Here is a 27,102-nt window from a genome sequence, read left to right as displayed (position 1 = left end):
GGCTGTGCGGCGCCTGCGTCGGGCGGGCGGGACCAGCTGGTAACCGCCGAGTGGCCGGAGAGCGGGGCTGGGCGGAGGCGTCGGGCGCCGGGGCGAGCGAGGCCGGGAGGGTCCTGGCTCCCGGGACTGGTGCTGGGGGTGGGCCCGGGGCGAGCCGGAACCCGGGATCGGGCGGGCTGGCGGAGCTGGACGTGCGGCGCTGCGGCACGGGGAGCCGACCCTGAGCTTGCCCCGCGTGGGGAGAGCCGAGCTCAGGGGGCGTCAGAGCCGGAGGCGGAGGAGTGAAGTCAGGGCTGAGTGGGCGGGAGAGAGCCTGGGCAAAGGTGAGGCCCAGAAGTGGGAATTGAGAGAGGGAGCTGGCACCCGAGGGAGCGCGTTGGAGTGGACACACTTGGGACGGGACACATTTTCAAAATGTCAGGCTGTTGCATTTTGTCCAGTTCCTCTTAACTTGGTTTTTCTTTTGGCGGCAGTCCCAAGCCCTCCCACTGACCCACCTCATCACATTACCTGATACCTCAGGTCCAGGTGGTGCCTGAATTCCTCTTTGTCCAACCCCGGGACTCCTGCTTTTTGTGGCTGCTGCTTTTAACTAGAAATTCTGTCACACAGGTGAAGGTGCCTGTCCACTTAGTCAACTATGCAGATTCTCTGTAATGACTCCTGTCTCATTTGTTTCAAAAAGCCTTGAGTCTGGGTACAATGTGTTTGTCTTCTTAAGGGCAAAGAGGTTGGGAGGAAGGGAAGAGAACCTCTAAGGCTTGGTGCAACCCCAAAAATGAAATGACACTCGATTCTTTTATTTTCTTAACAGACATGGCCACTTATCACCCAGTAGGACACATGCAACTGCCCCGGGCTGATGCCATTCGTTCCCGACTCATTGATACTTTCTCTCTCCTTGAGCATCTGCACGGCTTGAGCCAAGCTGTGCCACGGCACACTATTCGAGAGATACTTGGTCAGCAGCCTGTTTCTTCACTAGGATGAATTTTAGACTCCCATCCACACCCTCCAAACAGTAGGAAGCAGAGAGGCAATTTTAAGGGTGGAAAATTCAGGGGAGATTGGTTTGGTTGCTAGTTTGGAAGTTACACCAAACTTGATAAAGGCTTTATAAATAAAACTCTGAATCCAGGAGATGGAACCCGTGTCACTCACTTTTAGGCCTAGGGTAACTATAAGCCCTGGCTGACTTGGAAGTTTCTACCAAAGACACTTAAAACTTTGAGGGTTGAACCTGCAGCCTTTATTCTGGGCATGGACAGTGTTGGTCATAAGCAATAGGTTAGCTCTTACTCCAAAATAGTATTAGTTGCTGTGTGAAGGAGCAGCAAGGTAAGCCCCTGCACTAGGGGGCCCATTACATAACCAGTGTTCCTGCCCCCAATCCTACCTGCTCTTGATACTCCCAAAGACTTCTTTATATATTTATCCACTGTCCCTTTTTTATTTTTGGTGTAGATCCTTCCTGTCAGAAGAAACTTACGTTGGGAGATCAACACCAGCTTGTGCGCTTCTCCATTAAGCCTCGTCATGTAGAACGGATTACACATGCCCAGAGACTGATGAGCACCCTTCGAGTGCGCTGCAGCGAGCGTCCACCTCTTTCCTTGTGGGCTGGATGGGTCCTTGAGTGTATCCTTTCATGCCACTCATTTTTATCGCATGGCTTTACGGTCTCTCTTGCCTCATCATCTGCCTATTGACTTATTTTTCCCTTCCCAATATCCATTTTCTTCTCATTCTCACCGGCTCTGTTCTTGCGCTAATTATGTCACATGCCTAAACCAGAAAGAACTCCACTCTATGTTTTCTTAAGAGAAAACAGGTCCTCTCTTCAGAAACTTTATCATCTTCCTCATCTTTCTGAATACAATTGTACTGATGGTTGAAATAGGTGAGAACTCACATTGAATGAAAGGGTGGGAGTCATTGTTCCTTTTAAGTTGATCATTTTACACATTTGAATGTTATTTGAATTGTGATAGGGACAATTAAGTCTCTTGGAGTAGGATTTGTGCAACTGCTAAGACCTAGAAATATTTGAAGGGCTCTGAAGTGTAGTAGATAAGGTAGTCTAGACACTTAGAGGTGGGGTGTAGTAGTCTCACAAGGAATTGGAGATGGGAAGACCAGTTGCATTTCTTGTGTTAGTCTAATAATTTGAATGAATCTTTTCTAATAGAGATATTGGTACCTATCAGCAAGTGATCCAACATTTACATTTTTACAAATATGTTTAGAAAGATTAAGTACAAATAAGAAAACTCACAATGTATGTAAAGTTACAACTAAGATATTAGATGAGCCAAAAAAATGACTTAAAGAGTAGATGACTCTAAAACCAATCATAAATTTTATGAAATGTATTAAAAGCAAAAGAATGTGTGGAGAATCAATGACCTCATTTGATTATCATCTCAAACAAACTGCTCAGAAAGGACAGTAGAAGTACTCACTTCCTTGTTTCATCCTCACTATTTTGGGAAAGTTTCCCACTTTAAAAATAGTCTTTTGGACTTCCCTGGTGGCGCAGTGGTTAAGAATCCACCTGCCAATGCAGGAGACATGGGTTCAAGCCCTGGTCCGGGAAGATCCCACATGCCACAGAGCAACTAAGCCTGTGCACCACGACGACTGAGCCTGTACTCTAGAGCCCTAAGAGAAGCCTGTGCACCGCAACAAAGAGTAGCCCCCACTCGCCGCAACTAGAGAAAGCCCGCGCAGCAACGAAGACCCAACACAGCCAAAAAATAAATAATAAAAATTAAAAGTAAATTTAAAAAAATTAGTCTTTTAATGGAATCAGGTCAAAGGCATTTAAATACACAACAGTATTTGGTGTCATTGATCAACTGCGGTATACTATATGCTTTGATAATGATAATTGGCAAGTATTTGCCTTGTGGGATTAGGGATATAGATTTCAGCCTTGGAATAAAGTAAATAGCAGTAAATATATGGGATTCCCTGGATCTAACAGACAAATCAAAATAGAATAGCACTAACCATTCTTTTTGGTAAAACAGCTGAATATGAAACATGATCACTGTGCCAGAGGATAGGTGGATTGCCTGAGTGGGAATCACCTGGCAAGCTCATGAAAATTGTATCTTATTAAGTACATTCTCATGGTAGAAACACAGGAGGGATTTTGCAAAGGGAAATAATTTGTGACAGATTTCTTTGAATAGACTAATTCGTGTGATAAACATTAAGACTTTGTTTAGACTTTTAAAAAGCAATTTTCCAGATCATAAAGAATGCTGTTATAGATAAGGAACAAACAGTTCTCTAGATCAAAGCTCCCCAATCTTTTTTGTCTTATGATTTTGTTTCCCAGAAAAACATATATAACCTTGAAAACCTCCATAGTAATTTTAATCATTTTATTTTATCACATTTTTTCTGTGATATGGAGAAGCAAGTTGAAGTAAAAATGATAATTTAGACCAACATGTTGCTAAATATTGTATTTTAGTGTTTATTATATAATTTTAATAATCATAAAATGTAAGCAAATTTTTACTTTTGCCATTTTATAAGTGATCATGCTTTTTTTAAAGAAAATATATGATTTGTCTACAAATGAATTTTTAAGTGACATTATATATTAAGTTCGGTTTGGGGATCAAATATATTTAATTTATGGTTTTTTGGGTTTTTTTTGTCTGTGTCAAGTGGCTTGCGAGATCTTAGTTGCCTGACCAGGGATTGAACCTGGGCCCATGGCAGTGAAAGCACCGAGTCCGAACCACTGGACCCTGGACTGCCAGGGAATTCCCTATGTATTATATTTCTAAATTTTCTGTTTCTTTTAAAAAGTTTAGATATAACATATATTAGTTTTAGGTTTACAACATTGTGTATTGTATGTTAAATACATGTTATATGTTAAAGTGTAGGTGGAAATTTAATTATGTGTTTGGGCATAAAAAAATAGAAAAAAAATCTACTTCCACAATGATATTGGTAATTCTACTTTGCACTTTAAACATCAATGGGCTTATTTTTATAATTTTCATATTTTGTTTCTAAATGGTGAGAGAGTGAGAAAAGAAAAAAGATTTGGCTCATTTGCAAGTCCTTCTCTGAAAATAACACATCGTGAGTGTGAATAGTCCTTATTTCCAACAAAAAACTGAGTACAACATTATTATAATTTAAACACTGATTTTTGAGGTTCTAGAGATATCTTGATGCACCATATAAAATTTTCTATCAGATGAATGCAATTTATAGAATCTGATGAAGATTGTCTTGAGATAAACTTGCAGAATTATTCTTTTGCTCTTCATTAAGTTGTATTTCAACATCAGTGTTCCTTACTTCGTTAATGTAATTAGCCAAAACATTGCTAAAAGCAATAACAATTTAAAACTGTAAGTGTCAAAATCTACACAGCAATTTGTGTTGTTCAGGGTGATTGAGTATTCTCTTGTCTCTATTAACTGCCAGGCATATCAGTCATAGTGCATTTGGAGGCTCTCAGATTGTTCTGTTTCAAAGAGAAGATTTTATTTAGCTTTTAAACCTATTTTGATCTCAATGCTTTTTTCTACAGCATGATATACATCTATTAAATGTATAGAAGAGGTGAAGAGGGTTGAAAGATGAAGGCAAATGAGTTAAGGAATTGAAGTTAGCAAATAATTAGGTTCTAGAGAGAAAGTATAGGATTCAATTTGCTTTGCAGAATAAAATCAATTTTAGGCAGAGTAGAAAGGGGAAGCTTTAAAAGTAACAGAGAACCAAGTAATTTCTTATTGTAACCTAATATGCCCCATGAATCTGGCTTCTTGTTCCTAGATCTGTTATAAAACACTTTCCATATCATGGCCCTACATCTGCGTTCTTTTCTCAAGACCTATTGCTTCTTCATGAAGTTTGGTACCAGGGTAACAGAACAGACAGGGTTGGTGGTCGTTAAGAGAGCAATCCTGGGCTTCCCTGGTGGCGCAGTGGTTGAGAATCTGCCTGCCGGTGCAGGGGACGCGGGTTCGAGCCCTGGTCTGGGAGGATCCCACATGCCGCGGAGCAACTCGGCCCGTGAGCCACAATTACTGAGCCTGCGCATCTGGAGCTTGTGCTCCGCAACAAGAGAGGCCGCGATAGTGAGAGGCCCGCGCACCGCGATGAAGAGTGGCCCCCGCTCGCCGCAACTAGAGAAAGCCCTCGCACAGAAACGAAGACCTAACTCAGCCATAAATAAATAAATAAACATTAATTAATTAATTAATTAATTAAACATCATTTAATAAAAAAAAAAAAGAGAGCAATCCCTTGGTGGCTCTCTGACCCCAGAGTGGGAAGGCAGTAACTTGCAGCTGTTAAACGTACCAGTACCAGCAGGAGATGAGTTGTAGCTATTTTTCATGTTCGATTCTGTCCTCCCCTGAATTTCACAGGCTGAAGCAACAACGGCATTAAGAAGAGAAACTCAAAAGACAAATGACATAGCAGTGGGCACAACTGTGGTTTTTAACAGTTGCTGATCATTCTCTATCATTCAGCTTCCTGCTTCTTTACCCTTTACTCATCCTTTGCTCTATTCTCACAGAATTGCTCGAATCCTCAAATACCCAACTGTGGCCACTGAAGCTGACTCTGGAGGTGGCAGCTTGGTTCATCTTGCTTGTTTTCATCTTGGAGATCCTTCTTATGTGGCTGTCCAGCTTTTTCCTCTTCTGGAAGAATGCCTGGAATGTCTTTGACTTTGTTGTCACCATATTGGTAAGGATAGATATCCTGAAGATTAGTTTACTGGGCTGAGAAATGTGCCTATGTGAATCAAAGACAAGAAAAGTTAAGATAATTAGAGCACAGGAAGAAACAAATAGAAATGTACCTAACCTCCTTATTTTGATTTTTTTTTTCTCTAGAAGTCAGGTATGGTAGGAGTTGTTGGTATTAGGAGCAAGGAAGAATCTGATCACAACATTAACCCCAGCAATAACATCTACCAGTTACTAACCACTTACTAAATGTCAGGAACTATCCTGTTTTTCATGCATTTTTAAAAATTTGAGCTCCACAACAACTCAATGAGTTAAGCACTGTATTTATCCCCTTTTAATGTCTGAGCAAGTTGAAGTGCAGGGTTCAAGTAATTTCTTATAGAAAGGCTGAATAGGAAACAGTCCCCAAGAGAATGCTTTTCAAAGGATAATGACCAAGGAACTATGACAATGAAGAGATAAAGAAGGGGCAACTGTGCGTGGGTGCTTTGGGGTATATTTTACTCATGATCTGTGTGTTTCCTACAGTCCCTGATTCCTGAGGTTGTGGTGCTGGTAGGGGTAACAAGCCATTCCGTATGGCTCCAGTTGCTGAGGATCTGCCGGGTGCTAAGGTCTCTTAAACTCTTTGCACGATTCCGTCAAGTTCGAGTCATTATTTTGGCCCTGGTCAGGGCCCTCAAGGTGATTTGACTGCTGCAGCTGTATCAAGTGGGCAAGGTGGATAAACATGGGGGTTTAACATGAAACAGTCTGGGTGGATGAAAGAAGGCAATGAAAGACCCTGTGAAATGTTGTTGATGAGAAAGGGCTAGGGACAAGCTGCTGTGTTCTAGAGATGACTGGGCTCAGGCTAGAAGTGAGGGTTTGGTGGGGGATTTCCAGGGTGGGTCTGACTAGGCTGTAGGTGGAGATCAGCCTAGTCTGGCCCAGCTCTGACTCAAGGTCATGGCCTCTAGAGCATGACCTTCCTCTTGATGTTGCTGCTCATCTTCTTCTACATTTTTGCCGTGGCTGGTGTCTACTTCTTCGAGAATTACACCCGTTCAACTCGCCAGGACCTGGAGTATCACATGTTCTTCTCGTATGCAGGACTGGGGGAAGCCTGGGTTGGGGGAGAGAATTTGGGCATGAGACTGGGAAGCTAGTCCAAAGTACAATAATAAAAAAAGTATAGTATATTGTAAAAAACGGGAATAGAACACAGTAAGGAGAGGTAAAGAGAAAGCGAAGGAATAGTGAGTGGTATTAGCTCCAATTTTGAGGATAGGTCAGGTATTCCTGGTTTGCTTTGGGTTTTGCAAATTCAAACTTACCCTCATCTTTAAATAGCAGTATACTCCAGTGGTTAAGCCCTGGTTTCTATGTCTCAGTTACCTCTTTTGAAAAATGGGATTAAAAGTAGTACTACTTCATAAGAGTGTAGGGATAAATGAGGTAATTCATTTAGGCATTTAGCACAGCATTTCACACATTATAAGTGATCAGTAAATGTTACTATGACCTCAAACATGGTCACTGGTTTTACCCCAATCTCTTAAATGTAGAGATTACACATGCACACACTTAAATTCTTTCAAAAGTAAAATCCTGATAAGCTTTTTGTCTAGAGAACACTAATTACTCGTAGAAAGTCAATTTGGATTTAGAGGAGACAATGTCATTTGTGAATTGGAATCCAATCTTGTCAGCACCTCTCAGGTCTCTATCTTAGACTAACAGGTAGTTTTGTAAGAGTATTGACTTGGGGAAGTCCTAGAATTCATTCTATTCAGGCTCTGATGTTTTCAATAATCTGTATATGGAGGGATAAGAAGGAAAATTTAGATATCTTCCTGAGACCTTTTGTGATATATTCATTATCATTCATTATTTGGAATCCCATGTTTATGTCACATATCCATCCATTTACTTGACTGTCAGTTCATGCCAACAAACCAAGTAGGCATGATGTTTGCTAAATTTGTAAGTGACTTTCCGTTAGGTGAAGTCCATAGAACAGTGGAGAATTAACTTACAAAAAAGTGATGTGTAGTTGGTGATTCAATTTTTAAACATTCAGTTAATACCTATGTATTAAATACCTACTGTGCCCCAGGCACTGACGGAATGGTGAGAGCTATTCATAGATTATTCATGATAAAGGAAAACCTAATAAAACAATCTCAAACTGAAGAAAGATTAGGTAAAAAATTGAGTATGGTAGAAAAGGAGCTAAAGTCAGAGCAAACTACAAAAAAATGCTCTTATGTTGCTTTGAGAGTAAGAATGGTACTGTTTCTTAGAGAATTAGCTCTCTCTGTCTATACACACACCTCCTTTTTCTTTAGGGACCTGCTGAATTCCGTAGTGACAGTGTTCATTCTCTTTACTATGGATCACTGGTATGCACTGCTTCAGGATACCTGGAAGGTGCCTGAAGTCAGCCGCACCTTCAGCAGCATCTATGTCATCCTCTGGTTGTTACTTGGTTCCATTATCTTTCGAAACATCATAGTAGCCATGATGGGTAAGCATAGAAGAGGTGAAACTTGGTGAGAGGGGTGTTTGGGAAGAAATTAGAGCGAAAGCTAGGATTGGTGAATTACGGAGAGAGAGAACCCGATGTAACAGGAAAGTGCGGGGCCTGGAATGGATATTTCACTTGGTTTCTCCCCACCCAAGCCCTCTCCCCAGGTCTAGTCACCACCATCTCCCAACTCCTAATGGCCCTTTGGGGCAGTTACTAACTTCCAGAATATCAGAAATGAGCTGAACGAGGAGATGACACACCTGGAGGTTCAGCACAAAGCCGACATATTCAAGCGGCAGATTATCCAGAGGTCTGCTTCCCCATTTTCAAACCCAACTTTAGTTCTTGAGGGTGCCCTGATCTCATTCTCTGTTTCTGCTCCTTGGCCGCAATGCCATTTTCCCCTTTGTGACAGATTTGCCTCAGAGTTAGAATTCCCCAGCTCTAAAATATTGCCGGATTCTTTATCCACTGTCAGGGCTTCCCCACTCTTCTTCACTTCTTTACTACAACTTATTCTCCTCACTGGATGATCAGAATTCTTTTTTCCTTACTACACTCCTGCTTCAGTGTAACTCTCTTCACTCTTTTGTGTTTTTTGCTTTGCAGGAGACAAAACCTAATCCCCGAGGCACAGAGGTCAGGTGTTAGCAAAATGGATGCCAGGTTAGGAGTGTATATGTGAAGTGGGATGGACACACATGAAGGAGGAAAGGGTAGAAAACCAAAGGTGAAGATTGGCTTTGAGAGAGAATTCATTCATTCAATAACTATTTATTGTAGTGGGTTGAATGGTGGCATATCCAAAAAGATATGTCCATGTCCTAACTCCCGGAACCTGTGAACATGACCTTATTTGGAAAAAGGGTCTTTGCAGATGCAATTAAATTAAGGATCTTGAGATGTGATCATTCTGGATTATCCAGGTGGGCAATAAATCCAGTGACAAGGGTCACTGGATTTAAGAGACAGGAGAGAAGACATAGACATAGAGAATAGGAGAAGATGCCGAGATAGAGATAGAGCTAGAGATTGGAGTGATACAACCACAAGCCAAAGGAAGCCAGTGGATGCAAGGCAACTGCCAGAAGCAAGAAGAAGCAAGGAACCTTCTCCCTTTGAGATTCCAAAGGGAGTATGGCCCTGTTGACACATTGATTTCAGACTTCCGGCTTCCAGAATTGTGAGAGAATAAATTTCTGTTGTTTTAAGCTACCAAGTTTGTGGTAATTTCCTACAGCAGCCACAGGAAACTAATAAAAGTACCTTCCATGAAACATGTTATTCAAGACCCTGAGTGTTCAGCAGGGTTCAGGACAAGGGAGCAGAAGGAGAAATAAGAAATCCATCAACAAATAATTATTGAATGCTTATTAGTTGCTCAGAGTATATCAGTGAACAAAATAAACAATAATGCCGTTCTCATGGAGCTTATATACTAGTAGGAGGAAAGAGACAGTAAACAATAATCATATTAATAAGAAAATTAACACATTAAAATATAAGCATTGAATATAAAAAGAATGTATATATGTGTGTATAACTGAATCACTTTGCTATAAGCAGAAATTAACACAACATTGTAACTCAACTATACTTCAATAAAAAATAAATTTAAAAATATGATAAGCATTATAAAAAAGTAGAAAGTAGAACAGGTTAAGGGGGATTGGAGTATAAGAGGGGGGGTTGCATATGGGTTGTAATTTTAAACAAGGTAGTCAGGGTGGCCTCTGAAAAGGTAACATTTGAGCAAAGACTTGGAGGAGGTCAGGGGATTACTATGTGGATATCTATGGGAAGAGTATTATAGGCAGACGGAACAGCTAGTACAAAGGTCCTAAAACAGAAGCATGCCTGGTGTGTTTGAGAAATAGCAAGGAAGCTACTGTGACTGAAGCAGAGAAAGTAGGAGGGAGAATGATAGGAGATGAGGTCAGAGAGGTAATGGGGACCTGATCCTGTAGGGCTGTGGGGACCATTGTGAGGACTTAGGCTTTGATTTCGGGTGAAATGGGGAACAGCGGAGCAGTGACATACAGTGACTTACATTTAAGAAGGATTAGTCTGGTTGCTGTGTTGATGATAAACTGAGGGAAGAATAAACGAAGAAGCAGAGAGATGAGTTAGGAGGCTATGCTGCTATACAGGCAAGAGGCGTTAATGGCTCAGACCAGAGTGGTACCAGTGGTACTAGTGAGAGAAGATATATTTTGAAGGTAGAGTCAACAGGCTTTTTTTTTTTTTTTTTTTTTTTATTTATTTTATTTTATTTTTTATTTTTGGCTGTGTGGGGTCTCCATTGCTGTGTGTGGGCTTTCTCTAGTTGCGGTGAGCCGGGGCTACTCTTCATTGCAGTGTGTGGGCTTCTCATTGTCGTGGCTTCTCTTGTTGCAGAGCACAGGCTCTAGGCGCACACGCTTCAGTAGTTGTGGCACGTGGGCTCAGTAGTTGTGGCTTGCGGACTCTAGAGCTCAGGCTCAGTAGTTGTGGCACATGGACTTAGTTGCTCCGCGGCATGTGGGATCTTCCCGGGCCAGGGCTCAAACCCGTGTCCCTTGCATTGGCAGGCGGATTCTTAACCACTGTGCCACTGGGGAAGCCCTCAACAGGCTTTCTTGATGGATTGGATGTGGAGTATGAGAGAAGAATTAAGGATGAAAGTTCTGACCCAAGCAACTGGAAGGGTTGATTAGCTGAGATGAGGAGGGCTGTGGGTGGAAGAGGTTTGGTGGGCAGAGAGTTCAGTTTTGATTGAATTTGAGATGTCCTTAGACATTCAAGTGGTGCTAAGTGAATAAAAGTTGTATATACAAGTCTGGATTAAGGAGTGAGGTCTGGACAAGAGGCTTAAATTTGCATCTAGTAGGCATTTGAACTCAGGAGATGAGATCACCAAAGGAGCAACTGTAGATGGAGAAGATATAAAGAGCTGAGCCCAAGGTCCCTCTAATATTAAGAGATGGAATCGAGGGGGCAGAGGCTATAGTTGTGGTGTAATAGGCATAGGGCCAAGGGGTGGGGGGCTAAAACTTTGCAAAATAAGGTGGGGTGTGGAACGTGGAAGCCCGAGTAAGACTGAGCACAGACGTTATGTGGTGAGGGGCACTAATAGGGATACATGACATGGGATAATTTAGGTTGGATGTGCTTAAACTTAGGTTTTGGGAGCAGTTTGGCCTTCATTGCCTTAAGTCCTAGCTTTAGGCCAGGGCCAGAATTAGAATAATGAAAGAACTAGCCATATCGTGTAAATGTATTTGAAGCAATAAAATTTTGCCTTTCACTTACAGAGATGCCAATCAACAAGGGGAATCTTTGGACTTAACTGTAGCTTCTAAAGAAGAGTCCAAACACAGTGCCACTAAAGAGAGTTCAAGAGCATCTAAGTCAAAACCAAAGAAGTCCTTGTCAAAAATGAAGAAGTCTGCATTTTCCTCTTCCTCCTCATATTCATCTTCCTACTGTTCCTCTTCTTCTGACTCCAGATATTATGACCCTGTTGGTAAGCCAAGGGTTTCTCCCAGTCGAATTCAGACTCCTCTTCTCCATGAGACATCCCAGTCTTAATAGGAACTCTCCCACTATGCAAATTTCCCAATTTTCTCCACCAGTCCGATTTTCCAGCCTTTTTTACTTTCTTCACGCTTCTTCATTTCCCCTGTGCTTCTGCTGCACTTTGGAAAAGTATGGTTGTGGCTCTCTTTGTTTATTGTAAAAGTGGTGTCTTGGTGATACATACTTTTCTCTCTCTCCTTCCTATATCCTCTTTCATCCCTGCTTTCTCCTCACCTGCCCCCATAGAGTTGATCAGCTTTTATCCAACTTCCACGAATCTAGATATGTTTTTGAGAAGCATTTCTCCCTCCAGGTCAGTTGGACTGGGAGACTCGTGTGCACCAGAATCTGCCTGGGCTAATGGATATGGATCAGGGTGAACGTGTTGTTTGGCCTAGGGATTCACTCTTCCGATATTTTGAGTTGCTAGAAAAGCTTCAGTACAACCTAGAGGAGCGTAAGCGGTTGCAAGAGTTTGCAGGTATGGATTTAGGGCAGCCATGGAGACCAGGAGTTAAGTCCATTGGAGTAGCATATATAACTGGGGAGAAGAAGGGTGTTTGCTGTTTTGGCACCTCAGCCTCTGAATTTCCACCTCACACCTAAAAAAGGCAAATTCACAGTTTGGTATGTCACATTCTGGGCATATGTCCGGATTTCTTCTAACCTAGTGAGGACCTGGCAACCCTGCTTCTCTGGTAGGGGACACCTAAATCCTGTTAGGTCTGAGAGCTTATTTCCCAAGAGGAGAGTATCCAGTTCCAGCTGCTGGAAATTAGGATAAGGTGGGCTCTCACTCTATTTGGGCAGCCTGCCCCCTTTTGTACATGTTGCTTCTCTTTGAAGGTCACCTTTCAGACCTCAACAGTAAGGGCCTCAGGCTCAAGTTCAATAGCTATAGGGATTAGACAGTCAGCAGAAAGCCCACAAGTGCCCACTGTCCTCAAGAGGTTTATGAATTACAGACTCCTCTTCCTTTCAGTCCCTTCTACAGTCAAGCCTATGCAGAGAAAATATGTGATTAAAATAGTAAAGTTTGGGACTTCCCTGGTGGTCCAGTGGTCAAGAAACCGCCTTTCAATGCAGGGGATACACGTTTGATCCCTGGTTGGGGAGCGAAGATTCCACATGCCATGGGGCAACCAAGCCCATGAGCCACAACTACTGAGCACGCGTGCCACAGCTAGAGAGAGAAGCCCATGCGCCGCAAGGAAGATCCTGTGTGCCGCAGCTAAGACCCAACACAGCCAAATAAATAAATGTTTTTAAAAAATAGTAAAGTTGGGACTTCCCTGGTGATGCAGAGGTTAAGAATCCGCCTGCCAATGCAGGGGACATGGGTTCGAGCCCTGTTCCAGGAAAATCCCACATGCCGCAGAGGAACTAAGCCCGTGCGCCACAACTACTGAGCCTGTGCTCTAGAGCCCACGAACCACAACTACTGAGACCATGTGCCACAGCTACTGAAGCCCGCGTACCTAGAGCCCGTGCTCTGCAACAAGAGAAACCACCGCAATGAGAAGCCCGCGCACCACAACGAAGAGTAGCCCCCGCTCGCCACAACTAGAGAAAGCCCTCGCGCAGCAGTGAAGACTCAACACAGCCAAAAATAAAATAAATAAAATAAATTAATTTTTAAAAAATTCTCTAAAAAAAAATAGTAAAGTTTGATTTAAGCTGAGAACTACCTGCTCAAAATTATTTTCCCTAAATTTCTCATTTGAGATTTCACCACCTAGAGATTAATTTGGATCAATGAATTTTCCCTCTAAAAATACAAAAACTAGAAGAGTTAGGGGCAATTTTTTTTTTAACAATTTAATGTGGATTAGTGTTATCCTTCTAATACCTAGCTGAAGTCAACCCAAAGTGAAAATATCAATGGGGGAAGAGGAATGTGTGTGTGGTGGGCACAGGAGAGCAATAAGAGGAATTTATAACATTGGAACATGGAATTTAGAGCAGGATGTCAGACAGGCTTTGCCTACTTCAGAATGTTGCATTGTTATTCTGCTCTTTCCAAATGTCCTCAGCCTTGCCTCCCCATTTGTTCTGGGGAGAACAGGGTGAAAGGGTGGCGAAGGTAGCAAGATGGCTTCTTTAATCCTGATTAATTCATCTGTGGCAAAGAGGACAGACTCATATGGCTTAATTTAGAGTAAAGATTAGTAAAAATTTGAGTGGAAACCTAGAACCCAGAAAAACAGGGTCTTCACCAAACATTTGTATGTTCTGAATAGTCTTAGCTCTCCAGCCTCACAGTCTGTTTCTTTACAGTGCAGGCACTGATGAACTTTGAAGACAAGTAAAGCTGACAGCGGATGACTTCGCTATCTTTGGCAAAAATTAATGAAGGGAAGTGTTGGAAATGGAGAATTCAAAGTATAAATGTCTAATAAATCCTGCTGATAATTGTGCAGTGGTCTGTCTCTGAGACATAGGGGATACTGAAAATATAAGATCAGGTGAAAGTTCAGATGCCAGTGAGGCCCATGGTCCTTGGCTTTCTACCTTTTCCACAGCTCCTGAGTCTCACTCTTTCCTTGGCTTTGTCACTATAACCCCCACCTTTTCTATAGCGTCTACTTCCTGCTAGAGTCCTAATTTCACCTTCTCCGTCACTGGTGGGTACAGGACCCTGGGGGTTGGGGGTAAGGAGACCCCAGGAGCTGTGAGTGTAACTAATTGAGAACTGTTGTTTCCATTGCTACTCTAAGAACATTGCTTCTCCTGGGCACCATTAACTTCAATCAAACATCATTTTCACCTGTTTCTGGGCCAAAAGAGCGTCCCTTTATTCCATTTCCTTGCCTTTTCTGAGGGCAGTGATTCTGTTCCGTAGGGGGCGGGGCAAATCAGTATGTCCCACAGATTTTTTAGAGTCAATCTACTGTCAAAGTAGAAACACCTTTTATATAGAACGTCACTGAAAGGGGATTATCCAATGTTTTAATGTTTCTAGCTGCTGGTGACTTATTATCTAGAGGGGATCATGTTCCATTGTTGGATGACTCAAGTCTTTAGACATGTTTATTATTAAAAATTCTATCACTAATTGAGTGCTTAACATGTGTGAACATACACATGTATGAGGAATACATGAAACACTGAATTGTGTTCTTTAAAATGGTAAATTTTATGTGAATTAGATCTCAATTTTTAAAATAAAGTAAGAAAAGATTATTTGAAACCAATAACCAACATTATGTTTCAAGGAAAAGCATTTTAGTCGTTCCCCATAAAATGTGGGACAAAACAAAAATGTTTTAAAAATAAATGTCACTATATAATATTAAATATTAAAATCTTATAGTAAGAAATAAATACTTGGAAAGAAGAACTACAAATACTATTTTTAGACACAATTGTATACCTAGAAACCCCAAAGGAATCAAATAGAATTAGAGATAACAAAGAATTTCTATTAAGTACAAATAGAAGAAATAAGGATTGGAGAGAGAAACCTGAGAAACGGGAACACTTAAGGAATAGGAGGAGGAGGAGCCAGAAAAAGGCCTGAGAGGGAAGAACTGAAGAGACAGGAGGATAATCATTCTAGAGTAATGTCCCTAGAATTTCAAGAAAGGAATGGTCCAGTAAGATCTGGATTGGAGCATCCATTGAACCCAGCAATCAGAATACAATAAATATAATAAAACAGAATAAGGAAGTATTTAATAAATCTTACATGTGCTATCCACAAAGTAAATGCTCATCGAGTAGTATCATTGAGTAGCTTTGCTCAAAGTGTGGTCTGAGGACCAGCAGAATTGGCTTCACCTGACTTGTTAGAAGCGCAGAATCTCAGGTCCCATCCTCAGGGCCTATTGAATCAGGTGTTACATATGCACATTAAAGTTTCAAAAAGCACTGCTTTATAGCTATGTGATGACTGATCCCTTCCTGCTTTCTATAGTTAACCTTCTCAAATGAATGGCCCGTGCATGCTGCCTCATTCTTTAACTCCTTCCTTAACAAAAATGATCTGGTTTCAATTCTATTGGAATGGAATTTATTCAACAAATTTGAATTTTTCCTATGTTCCAGACACTGTTATAGGTGTTTGGATATGTCAATGAATGAACAAGACAGAGATCCCTGCCAGTTCTAACTAGCTCCCCATAAGATCCCCAAATAATAAATAACTTCCATGAAGACAGTGATTTTTACCTCCTTCTATTTTTTCCCCCAAATTGTCTTTCCAGCAGCCCAGAGCCATGTGATAACATCTGCTCAAAAACAAAACCAAACTTTTTCTGCTTAAATAAAAATATTTTAAGGTCTGAGGATCAAGCCCCACTGGCAATGAATCCATTACTCCTCCAGCTTCCTTTTTATCCTTGCCCTGACCTAAAAACCCTGCTATAACTTTTACCAGTATTCTCAAGTCAAGGAAGAGATTCAGGCTCTATGCCAGGTAAGTATGAATGTTCCTCAGGAGCATTTTGGAAGTGAAGTTAGGATTTAGATATTGTGATACAATTGAATTTTTTCACATATGGTTTGTATTAAGCTTTTATTTTGGAACATAGTTTCCCCCTTTGATCTTCAGTTATCACTCACATTGTCAAATATCAATGGATGGATATATAACTTTTTTTATGTATGGTGTTTTATGTAAGGTGTTCCTGTTTAAGGACAACTTATTTAATATATGTTGTTGATTCATTAGCATTGACCTCTGTCAACAGCACTATAACTCATGCTTGAATAAAGTTTATCAAACACACGTTTTCTCTGTAAGGTGCATCACAGCCTTCCTGTGCCTAGGAACACTAGAAAGCACTTCAGCACTAAGCTTGGGGGCCATTTTAAACAGCGAAATCACCAACAAAAAGCACAAAAATGCTAAAATTGTGGCACTAAATAGATCATGAAAAGGACACTGATTTACAGTATGAGAAGAAGGTGGAGTATTGCCTTGTTTCCCATCCAAGTACTAACCAGGCCCAACCCTGCTTAGCTTCCAAGATGAGATCAGGCACATTCAGGGTGGTATGGCTGTAGAGGAGTATTGCCTTGTTTGAACTCAGCTGGGGATGTACACATCAGGCGACTCACATTTTTTACCACTCTGCAGATGTCTGTGAATGATTGTGAAAATGCCATAGGTATTGATTTTGGGGTCACAAATAAATTTCAGTGAGCGGAGGAATCTACAACAGAACTCACAAATAAGAATTTACTCTAAATGCTGTGTGATAATCTGGAGCTTTAGGCTAGTTGGCCTTATGACACTGTCATCTCAATGTGTGGTTTCTAGGTTACGTCAACAGGGAAGAGATTGCTGGAGCATCATTCACTAGCTCTTAAATTCTTTGGTCATTCTCTATCCATTAGCCAAAACTAATCACCTGACCCCACCTAACTGCAAGAGATCTGGGGACTGCTTGGATCCTTAGGGAGCAATATATCTCTATATTTAAGTTACAAAAGGCAAACCAAAAAGGGAGAAAAACAATTGCACTTTACAAAGGGAGGCCTCTGTTCTTTTTTTTTTTTTTTTTTCCTGAATCATCTTTTTTTTTTTTTTTTAATTATTAGCACCTTTAATTATTGTTTATTTATTTATTTTTTTGGCTGTGTTGGGTCCTCGTTTCTGTGCGAGGGCTTCCTCTAGCTGCGGCGAGCGGGGGGCCACTCTTCATCGCGGTGCGCGGGCCTCTCACCATCATGGCCTCTCTTGTTGCGGAGCACAGGCTCCAGACGCGCAGGCTCAGCAGTTGTGGCTCACGGGCCCAGGTGCCCGGCAGCATGTGGGATCTTCCCAGACCAGGGCTCGAACCCGTGTCCCCTGCATTAGCAGGCAGATTCTCAACCACTGCGCCACCAGGGAAGCCCGAGGCCTCTGTTCTAATCAGACAGAACGTGCCCTGTGGTTGATTTGGGGGATTGAGGATGCTTCAGATTTCTCAACTCCTTTGGCTCCTTGCAAGTATCTCCATTCCAACTGCCAGATCACAGAGCATTCCAATCACCCCACCAATCTAATCCATTTCACTTTAGCAACACACATGATTAATATCGTGCTCTGGACCCCCGTAATTTCAGTTTGTTGGTTCTGGTTTTCTCTCTTTCCATTTGCTCATCTGAGGATTGGAACTTGTCTTGCTTTTGTTGAACCTTACCATAGTATAAGCAGTAACTTGCTTGTATTGAATAAGGCTGATATCTTTGCTATAAACCCTAAGCACTTCATCCTCAGTTGGCACATAGTCTGAATCCTTGGCAGCCACAGGATTGCTTAACCTGATTGCTCCATCATCATGTGGAGTGCCAAGAATTTCCCCTCCTGGGTTGAGGGTGTCCTCATTGTTCCCCTCTCTGCTTGATTCAGCTAGTTCCATACTTGTTCTAAAGGTCTGTCACTCAAGACACTACTTCTTGGTGACAATTTCTGTATTAATTAGGACTCTTTAGTTTCAAATAAAAGAATTCATATTGAGCTAGTCTAATAATAATAGTAGTCACATTTAGTGAATGTTTATTCTGTACCAGTGTCTGGCACATAATGGGTGCTTACTCTTTTTGAATGAATGCCAGGCACTGTGCTAAATACTTTAAATGCCTTATCAAATCTAATACTCATGACAACTCTATACTAGTATTTCTCCTTTTTACAGAAAAGAACACTGTGCCACAGAGAGGTTTAGAAACGGCCCAGGACACACTGCTAGTATATGTTGGAGCCAGGACTTGAACCCAGCCATCTCATTTTTTGCTACCCTATTAGCAAAAATGAGAATTTATTATAAGAGGGTTGTTATAAAATCAAGGGTGGAAATTCAAGTGGATTGCAGAATGGGCTGGAACCAGGAGCTAGAAAGCTGTTGGGAACCCAGGCCGTATTCTTCCTCTGATTCTCCTCTCTGCTTTTCAGACTAGATGTACCTTTGATGAGCAAAGAGAAAATATTGGCAAAGTGATGCAATAGATCATTTCACTGGTTCTAACTTTTTGACTCACCTTGGAAAATCCCAGCACTGCCCTCACCTCCTTCGATTGCGTGGGCCAAGGTATTCTATTTCTTTGGGCCTCCATTTCCTCATCTATAAAATGAGAAGTTTTTACAAGAGGATTCTTCAAGTCCTTTCCAGCTCTAAAATTCTATGATCGTAAATGGACCTTCTAGGACAGAGGCACATTAATAATGGATTTGAACGTATGGATTTGGGCTTTAGAATAGAGAAGGGTTCTAAGGAAAGAAGGACAGAATATGGTTTGAGTGGAGCCTGTGTTGAATTACTGTTTAGAACTGGTGTCAGGTAAAGGCCTTGGGGATATATAAACAGAGAGCAGAAAAGACTTCTCACCCTGACCAGATCAGAGAGATGGATCTCTCTGATCTATGAGCAGTTTCTCTCTCTCTCTGTGTGTGTGTGTGTGTGTGTGTGTGTGTGTGTGTGGAATAGCCCCCTTGCATAGTCATTTAATCTGGTTTATTTCTTTTCTCACCTCAGAATTTTCTAAGGGCTTTCTCCTGGGCCACAGGAAGAGAGCCAGAGGGCAAACCCAAACACTTGAATGGCCGAATGAGCAAGTCACTCCTGTGTCTATTTTCTTATCCATAAGATGAGAGGTTTGGTCTATGTGATCTCTGAAATCCTGCCTAACTCTTAACATTTTGTGGCTCTGGGTACTGAATCAAAAGCCCCTCTCTTCCTGAATGCTCCATCCTTGGACCAGACCTTTGTCTTCATTCCTCTTCTCTGTTTACACCTGGCCGCCCAGATCCGTTCTCCTGGCCCCCTTTCTTCTTCAATTCCCTCAAATTCTACTTGCTTTTTAGCTCCTTTGGACCCTCTTTTTTTCTTATATTTCTATTATTGTTTGTTTAATATTATTTATATATATTTCTTATATTTCTGCAGACCCTCCCAGATTACACTCCTGATCTCCAGAACTGCTCCATCTCTATGTCTGCCTACTATCTGCATCCTGGCTCCTAACTGAAGTTATATCCTTGGGTTCCTCTGAGGGCCCCCTGGGATCCCCTATCATTGGTCCCTCTGAGAGGCACACCCTTTTCCAAAGCCAAAGGATCAGGTATTCAGTGGCTCAGGTGACAAACCTGCTGTCAGGTTACGGATATTGTTTCCTGAAAGACCACACTACAGTGTCAGTGGAGACTCAGGCCACCTGCAGTGCCCTGCCCTCACCTGGCTATCCCACACAAGGTGAGAATAACCAGAACTCACCTCTAGTACCAGCGCTTACCTGGAAACATGGCTCTGAGCCTCTGGCCCCTGCTGCTGCTGCTGTCCTGTGCAGGTGAGAGGAACAGTGAGATGGGCTGGGGATGAAGGGGATGGTTGCTGGAAAGAGACTTAAGAATGCAGAGATTAAGTGGTTAGAGAAAAAATAAAGGGGCAAGGAAGAGGGGCGGAGACTGGAGCTAAGGGAGAAAATGAGGGTTAAGAAATCAGGCCAAGACTTACTGTAGGTTGTTGAAAGGGACTCAGCTCACCATCTTTCTCACCTCATCTTTATATCCAGGCAGGGACTGGGCTCCAGGGCAGGGCTGAATTTGGGTTCCAGGCTTTTCCCCTTCAGTGATCTCTGGTTTCTTTTCTTACAGTGACTCTGGTCCCTACTGGGCCTCAGTCCCTGGACCCTGGTCTCTCCCTCCTGAAGTCATTGCTCTCTGTTCTGGACCAGGCTCCCCAGGGGTCCCTCAGCCGCTCACGGTTCTCTGCATTCCTGGCCAACGTTTCTTCTTCCTTTGAGCCTGGGAGAATGGGGGAGGGACCGGTGGGAGAGCCTCCACCTCTCCAGCCCCCTGCCCTCCGGCTCCATGATTTCTTAGTGACGCTGAGAGGCAGCCCAGACTGGGAGCCAATGCTGGGGCTGCTGGGGGATGTGCTGGCACTGCTGGGACAGGAGCAGACCCCCCGGGACTTCCTGGGGCACCAGGCAGGTGTGCTGGGTGGACTTGCAGAGGTGCTGCTGGGAGCCTTAGTTCCCGGGGGACCCCCTAACCCTACCAGGCCCCCATGCACCCGTGATGGGCCCTCTGACTGCGTTCTGGCAGCTGACTGGTTGCCTTCTCTGCTGCTGTTGTTAGAGGGCACACGCTGGCAGGCCCTGGTGCAGGTGCAGCCCAGCGTGGACCCCGCCAATGCCACAGGCCTCGATGGGAGGGAGCCAGCCCCCCACCTTTTGCAGGGTCTGTTGGCTTTGCTCACTCCCATGGGGGAGCTGGGCTCTGAGGAGGCTCTTTGGGGAGGTCTGCTGCGCACAGTGGGGGCCCCCCTCTATGCTACCTTCCAGGAGGGGCTGCTCCGAGTCACTGACTCCCTGCAGGATGAGGTCTTTTCCATTCTGGGGCAACCAGAGCCTGATGTCAATGGGCAGTGCCAGGGAGGTGAGTGCTGCCGGGTCTGGGGCTGGGCTGTGGCAGGGCAAGGAAGGGTGAGACTGGGGTAGTTCTCTTCCTTACTCTTTCCCTCCTAGGCAATCTTCAGCAGCTGCTCTTGTGGTAAGTAACAGGAGAGGAGTTCTGAGGGATTGGGCATGGGACGTCATCAGCCTCCAAAGCGGAAGAGGAAACTGATGGGAGGGGTGTAGTTTACTGGTTTTTGAGTGTGACTATCGAGGTTGGTGTCCCAGCTCTACCTCTTCCTAGCCATGTGACCTTGGGCAGATTATAGCCTCATTCTATGCCTCAGTTTCCCCACTTGGGAAATATGGATAATCTTAACTACCTCAGAGTTTTTGCAAGGGATTAAATGAGTTGATACTGTATGTGTAAACCACTTAGAACTGTGCCTTGCACATGGTGCTTGATAAATGTTAACTAATAAAGATGGGGTATGGAAAGAAAGGACGGGATTGGCTTCCTCCACCCCTTACTGTTTCTGGACAACAGTGCCAGAGCACAGGCGGACATATTCAGTTGCTGGGCAGAATTCCTGATCTGAGGCCAACCAAGGGTTGTGTTTAAGCTGCCTAAAAGCGGATGCAGAAAGGAGAAAGAAGGGGGCCGGGTGGACAGAAGGGACTCCAACTGCTCCTAGGTGATTTTTGTGCCTTGGCGGGACAGATCTCTCTCCCCTTTCCCCCCATTCCAACATTTAAACCGGTAACACCAGTACTCCCAGCGACCTCACTTTTGGAAAAGCCTGTGCTTGCCAACCTCCCTGCAGGGCTCTGGGCCGGGGCCAGAAGTCTCAACTTGAGGAAATGTAAACTGATCAGATGCTCGCCTGCTCCTCCCTCTGCATCCAGGGGCATCCGGCACAATCTCTCCTGGGATGTGCGGGCGTTGGGCTTTCTGTCTGGATCGCCACCTCCACCCCCCGCGCTCCTCCACTGCCTGAGCACAGCTGTGCCTCTGCCCAGGACTTCCCAGCCCTCAGCCAACATCAGCCCTCGCCAGCGGCGGGCCATCTCTGTGGAGGCCCTCTGCGAGAATGCCTCAGGCCCAGCACCGCCCTATAGCATTTCCAACTTCTCCCTCCACGTGATCTGCCAGCACATCAAGCCTGTCGCCCCGCAGCCCCCTCCCAGCACCGCTGCCATCTGCCAGACAGCTGTGTGGTATGCAGTCTCATGGGCACCAGGTGCCCAAGGCTGGCTCCAGGCCTGCCACGACCAGTTTCCCGAAGAGTTCCTGGAGGCAATCTGTAGCGACCTCTCCTTTTCCACCCTGTCGGGTCCCAACCGCCGCTTGGTAAAGCGGCTCTGTGCGGGCCTGCTCCCACCCCCCACCAGCTGCCCTGAAGGCCTGCCCCCTGTTCCCCTCACCCCAGAGATCTTCTGGGGCTGCTTCTTGGAGAACGAGACTCTGTGGGCTGAGCGGCTGTGTGGGGAGGCGAGTCTGCAGGCTGTGCCCCCCAGCAACCAGGCTTGGGTTCAGCATGTGTGCCAGGGCCCCACCCCAGATGTCACGGCCTCCCCACCCTGCCACATTGGACCATGTGGGGAACGCTGCCCAGATGGGGGCAGCTTCCTGATGTTGGTCTGTGCCAATGACACCATGTACGAGGCCCTGGTGCCCTCCTGGCCTTGGCTAGCAGGCCAGTGCAGGATAAGTCGTGGGGGCAATGATACTTGCTTCCTGGAGGGGTTACTGGGCCCTCTTCTGCCCTCTCTGCCCCCACTGGGACCGTCCCCACTTTGCCTGGCCCCAGGCCCCTTCCTGCTTGGCATGCTGTCCCAGCTGCCACGCTGTCAGTCCTCCGTGCCGGCCCCTGCCCACCCCACACGCCTACACTATCTCCTGCGCCTGCTGACCTTCCTCCTGGGTCCAGGGGCCGGAGGGAACGAGGCCCAGGGGATGCTGGGTCAGGCCCTGATGCTCTCCAGTCTCCCAGACAACTGCTCCTTCTGGGATGCCTTCCGCCCCGAGGGCCGGCGCAGTGTGCTGCGGACAGTCGGGGAGTACCTGGAACAGGAGGAGCAGCCGACCCCCCTGGACTTTGACCCCACTGCCAGCTCCAGCTCTGGTTTAAGCAAGATGGAGCTGCTGGCCTGCTTCAGCGTGAGTGATCTGCCAAGGTGAAAGCTCCTGGAACAGAGGGAAGGTCCTCCATGGGAATTCTCTACTATATTACTGAGAGGCAGTAGTGTAGTGCAGCGGTTAAGCCCACAGCTCTGGAGTCATACAGGCTTGGGTTTACATCTTAGTTCTGTGATCAACCCTGGACAAGTTTTTAACCTCTCTGAGCAATATTTTTGTCATCTGCAAACGAACGGGGAGAATAATGGTGCCACTCTTTTTAGGGTGGCTGTAAGGATTACATCAGATAACACATGCTGTGGCCTTAGCACTAGTATATGATATAAAAACAATATATAATAAATGTTATCTCATTATTCTTCCTGACTTTTTGATTTTTCCCCCTTTCTGCTCCGGAAAGGAAAGGGATCAAGTTAGACGGCTCTAATTCTGTCCCTGGAGAGTGAGAATTGGAAACTGGCAAAATATAGGAAGATAAGACAGAAATGAGAAAAATTCAGGGTGATTGCAAATCAGAAGAGTTGGGTTTCAGGTTCAACCATGCCACAAGTGTGGTTTCAGGCGAGTAATTTAATTTGGTTTTCCTGGGCTTCAGTTTCTTCTCTGTAGAGTGAAGGGGCTGGAATATGTGAATACCTTAGTTCATTCATTGAGTTCCGCTTATTTTTAAGGCACTTTGCTAGGTTCTGTAGGGAATATAAAGATTCCTTACTCCATGTTAGGGCCCACTTTCTCGAGTCCTGGGACCAATGAAATGTAATAATTTGGTTCATATCTACAAGTATTTACTGGGCCAACTAGGGGCCTGGCCTGGGAAAGGCTATAGCAGACGTGGTCCCTGACCTAAAGGAGTGTAACATCTGAGCAGACACACATACTAGCTTCGGATGAAGGACAAGCATTCTAGCAAGTGGAGTTGGAGTGCCTGGGGAAGCCGCAGGAGGGACAGAGGAGACAGCTCTCTTGGCATCTTGTCTGTCTCCCCACCAGCCTGTGCTGTGGGATCTGCTCCAGAGGGAGAAGAGTGTTTGGGCCCTGCAGATTCTAGTGCAGGTAACAGATGCGGGGGGTGGGGGGGCAGTATGTGGGTGGACTGGGTGATAGCTGTGGCCTGAGGTCTCTGCCCAGTGAAGCCATAACCACCATGACCTCCTACTCCCAGGCATACCTGCACATGCCGCCAGAAAATCTCCAGCAGCTGGTGCTTTCAGCGGAGAGCGAGGCTGCTCAGGGCTTCCTGACGCTCATGCACCGTTCCTGGGCCCAGCTGCAGGTGGGCACGGAGGGAGAAGGGAACGAGGGTGGCGGGGGAAATCTAGGAATCAAGAGCACCTGGAACCAGGTAGGCAGTGGGCTCGCTCCAGCAGAAGGAGGAACTCAGCAGGGGAGATGGCCAGAAGAGTGGGCATCCCCAGTGCCGGCATTCATTCCTGTGCCCCCACAGGTGCCACCATCTGAGGAGCAGGCCCTGGGTCGTCTGACAGCCTTGCTGCTCCAGCGGTACCCGCGCCTCACCTCCCAACTCTTCATCGATCTCTCACCACTCATCCCCTTCTTGGCTGTCTCCGACCTGATGCGCTTCCCACCATCCCTGTTGGCCAATGACAGTGTGTAAGGACCTTGTACCACTCCTCCTGATCCTGTCAGGGTCAGGCCAATCACCCCCACCTAGAGCAGCCCCTTCGATTAAAACTGGGGAGTCTCCTTCCTGTCCATGACAGCAGAGCTGCACAGAGCCAGGGAACAGGGCCAAGGGCTAAGACCCATTACTCTCCCCAGCCTGGCTGCCATCCGGAATTACAGCCCTGGAATGAGGCCTGAACAGAAGGAGGCTCTGGCAAGGCGACTGCTGGCCCCTGAGCTGTTTGGGGAAGTGCCCGCCTGGCCCCAGGAGCTGCTATGGGCAGCGCTGCCCCTGCTCCCCCATCTGCCTCTGGAGAACTTTCTGCAACTCAGCCCTCATCAGGTATGAGAACGATCCTTTATTTGACTAGGCTGTTTTCTGATAGGTGGGATGGGAGTCAGTGGCATGTCTCCTAGTCCCACAGTGACCCCAACACGAGCTGACCTTCCCCATCTCAGATCCAGGCCCTGGAGGATAGCTGGCCAGCGGCCGGTCTTGGGCCAGGACACGCCCGACATGTGCTGCGCAGCCTGGTGAACCAGAGTGTCCAGGATGGAGAGGAGCAGGTGCGCAGGTGAGTGGTTGTGGGACCAGTGATCACGGCCAGAGTGGGGGAGAGGCAGGTACAGCTGCCATGATGGGTTGGGGTCCTAGAAAGGAAGGGGCAAGAGAGTAGGCAGTGGCCCCTGGCGGTGTAGGGCTCCAGGAGAGAGGCCTGTCTGTGGCATCCACATTTCCTAGTTTAGCGGTCGGAGTGCTTGTTCCGTGTACCCACATGGTCCCTGCCTTAGTACCAGCCTCAGTGAAGGCCAGCTTCGTGCCCTCTTCAGGCTGGGACCCCTCGCCTGTTTCCTGAGCCCTGAGGAGCTGCAGAGCCTGGTACCCTTGAACGATCCAATGGGGCCGGTAGAACGGGGGCTGCTGGAATGTGCGGCCAATGGGACCCTCAGCCCACAAGGACGGGTGAGCCCCTCGGCACAGGCCTACAAGACTCCAGGCTTCCCGTGGCAGGTGGTCTGTGTGGAGGACGTGCCCAGTCATCTCAACCAAGCTTGAGCACAGTTGGTGCCAGCCCTTGCCCCACCTTGGCTACCTTCATTCCTTACTTCCTTACTCCATGGCCATTCTTATCTGTTACCACCTTTTGGGACCCTGCTCCATCTGGTCTATGACATCTCGAACATATCCTTTGATGTCTTGAACCCAATCTGCTCCTCTCCCATCCCTGGTTCCAAGCCATAATCCAGGCCCTGGGAAATCCAGATGTGGGATTAGAGAGGAGGCTTAAGGTTCACCTGTCTTTTCTCAACAGTCCCAGACCTTCTTTGGTTACAGGTAGCATATGAACTTCTGGGGGTGTTGCGCTCATCTGGAGGAACTGTGCTGAGCCCCCGGGAGCTTCGAGTTTGGGCCCCTCTCTTCCCTCAGCTGGGCCTCCGCTTCCTGCAGGAGCTGTCAGAGCCCCAGCTTAGAGCCATGCTTCCTGCGCTGCAAGGAACCAGTGTCACACCTGCTCAGGTGTGCCTATCTCACTCCCTGGCTTCCATCTGCCACCCGCGGAACCTCAGTCAAGAGAATTACATTCAAGGATACCATCGGACCCCTGAAGCCTCCTTTTCCTCTGTCCCAAGGAGGACTCCCTCAACCCCCTTCCTCAGACGAAGAAGAGCCCAGAGCCAGGCTGGTCACTGGGGTGGTAGAGAGAGAGCTGGAAGTTTTGGAGGGCGGGCCCTAGGGACCTGCTTGGGACCTGGCTGCCAGGACCTGAGAGCTGTTGTTTCCTGTCCCATCCTCCCTCAGGCTGTCCTACTGCTTGGACGGCTCCTCCCTAGGCGTGACGTGAGTAGCAGAAACTTCTCAACATCCCCCGGAGCTCTCTGTCCCCCCCTTTCCCTGGCTCCCTCTCAGTTCCCCTCATACCTGCCGCCTTTCTGTACTGTGATTGTCCTCTTCCCTACCACCTGGCCCGACTTCTTCAGGCCTCTTGTCTCTCTTGCTCCCCAGCTGTCCCTGGAGGAACTCTGCTCCTTGCACCCTCTGCTTCCAGGCCTCAGCTCCCAGACATTCCAGGCCATCCCTAGGCGAGTTCTGGTTGGGGCTTGTTCCTGCCTGGCCCCTGAACTGTCACGCCTCTCAGCCTGCCAGACCGCAGCACTGCTGCAGACCTTCCGGGTATGAGAGCAGCAGGGAGAATGGCCAATCAGGG

At 45.8% G+C, this 27,102-nt stretch overlaps 2 protein-coding genes and 1 long non-coding RNA gene across 11 annotated transcripts in view; 2 read left to right on the top strand and 1 right to left on the bottom strand.

Annotated features, from left to right (window-relative positions):
- Window positions 1–111: 111 nt before the first annotated feature.
- CATSPER2 (cation channel sperm associated 2) lies at window positions 112–19,921 on the top strand. Of its 4 annotated transcripts, XM_082388794.1 has the most exons (13): window positions 112–323; window positions 815–961; window positions 1,465–1,638; window positions 1,832–1,900; window positions 5,564–5,736; window positions 6,270–6,425; window positions 6,701–6,825; window positions 8,072–8,250; window positions 8,464–8,563; window positions 8,863–8,919; window positions 11,547–11,758; window positions 12,125–12,292; window positions 14,089–14,230. In XM_082388794.1, exons 2-13 carry the CDS (start codon window positions 817–819, stop codon window positions 14,118–14,120), a joined length of 1,590 nt encoding a protein of 529 aa, XP_082244920.1. In that variant the 5' UTR covers window positions 112–323; window positions 815–816; the 3' UTR covers window positions 14,121–14,230. The 4 variants fall into 4 exon arrangements, with proteins under 4 accessions (XP_082244920.1, XP_082244922.1, XP_082244921.1 ...); XM_082388796.1 differs by lacking the exons at window positions 12,125–12,292; window positions 14,089–14,230 and adding an exon at window positions 19,683–19,921; XM_082388795.1 differs by lacking the exon at window positions 12,125–12,292.
- Window positions 1,541–27,102, top strand: part of STRC (stereocilin) — a 35,300-nt gene continuing 9,738 nt past the window's right edge. For 2 of the 3 annotated variants that reach the window (XM_082388699.1, XM_082388698.1), the window contains exons 1-14: window positions 1,541–1,638; window positions 19,929–20,082; window positions 20,390–21,175; window positions 21,265–21,289; window positions 22,039–23,293; window positions 24,263–24,325; window positions 24,435–24,545; window positions 24,717–24,883; window positions 25,052–25,238; window positions 25,355–25,470; window positions 25,727–25,859; window positions 26,232–26,414; window positions 26,697–26,735; window positions 26,901–27,068. In XM_082388699.1, coding sequence (XP_082244825.1) covers window positions 20,037–20,082; window positions 20,390–21,175; window positions 21,265–21,289; window positions 22,039–23,293; window positions 24,263–24,325; window positions 24,435–24,545; window positions 24,717–24,883; window positions 25,052–25,238; window positions 25,355–25,470; window positions 25,727–25,859; window positions 26,232–26,414; window positions 26,697–26,735; window positions 26,901–27,068 — 3,279 coding nt within the window. In that variant the 5' untranslated portion in view covers window positions 1,541–1,638; window positions 19,929–20,036. Of the gene's footprint in view, window positions 1,639–19,928; window positions 20,083–20,389; window positions 21,176–21,264; window positions 21,290–22,038; window positions 23,294–24,262; window positions 24,326–24,434; window positions 24,884–25,051; window positions 25,239–25,354; window positions 25,471–25,726; window positions 25,860–26,231; window positions 27,069–27,102 lie in introns of those variants that run through there. The other variant, XM_082388697.1, reaches the window with a different exon arrangement.
- LOC309627164 lies at window positions 12,279–26,948 on the bottom strand. 4 transcript variants are annotated; one of them, XR_014243553.1, is made up of 8 exons: window positions 26,817–26,948; window positions 25,341–25,546; window positions 24,788–24,863; window positions 24,441–24,539; window positions 20,250–20,539; window positions 20,029–20,137; window positions 18,778–18,860; window positions 12,279–12,413 (listed from the first exon to the last, which is right to left on the bottom strand). It is a non-coding gene; the product is annotated as an uncharacterized lncRNA (long non-coding RNA). The 4 variants fall into 4 exon arrangements; XR_014243554.1 differs by having other exon boundaries at window positions 20,029–20,074; XR_014243555.1 differs by having other exon boundaries at window positions 20,279–20,539.

This window comes from Balaenoptera borealis, assembly GCF_965194805.1.
Source record: "Balaenoptera borealis genome assembly, chromosome: 3".
Classification (NCBI taxonomy): domain Eukaryota; kingdom Metazoa; phylum Chordata; class Mammalia; order Artiodactyla; family Balaenopteridae; genus Balaenoptera; species Balaenoptera borealis.
This window is presented reverse-complemented; position numbering and strand designations above follow the sequence as displayed.

What these genes read in the sequence shown, in the direction of transcription:
- CATSPER2 (XM_082388793.1), top strand. Translation starts at nt 817, where the DNA reads ATGGCCACTTATCACCCAGTAGGACACATGCAACTGCCCCGGGCTGAT. An exon ending in ACTTTGTTGTCACCATATTG is followed by an intron (nt 5,737 to 6,269) that starts GTAAGGATAGAT and finishes TGTTTCCTACAG; the next exon opens with TCCCTGATTCCTGAGGTTGT. An exon ending in GTTAGCAAAATGGATGCCAG is followed by an intron (nt 8,920 to 11,546) that starts GTTAGGAGTGTA and finishes TTTCACTTACAG; the next exon opens with AGATGCCAATCAACAAGGGG.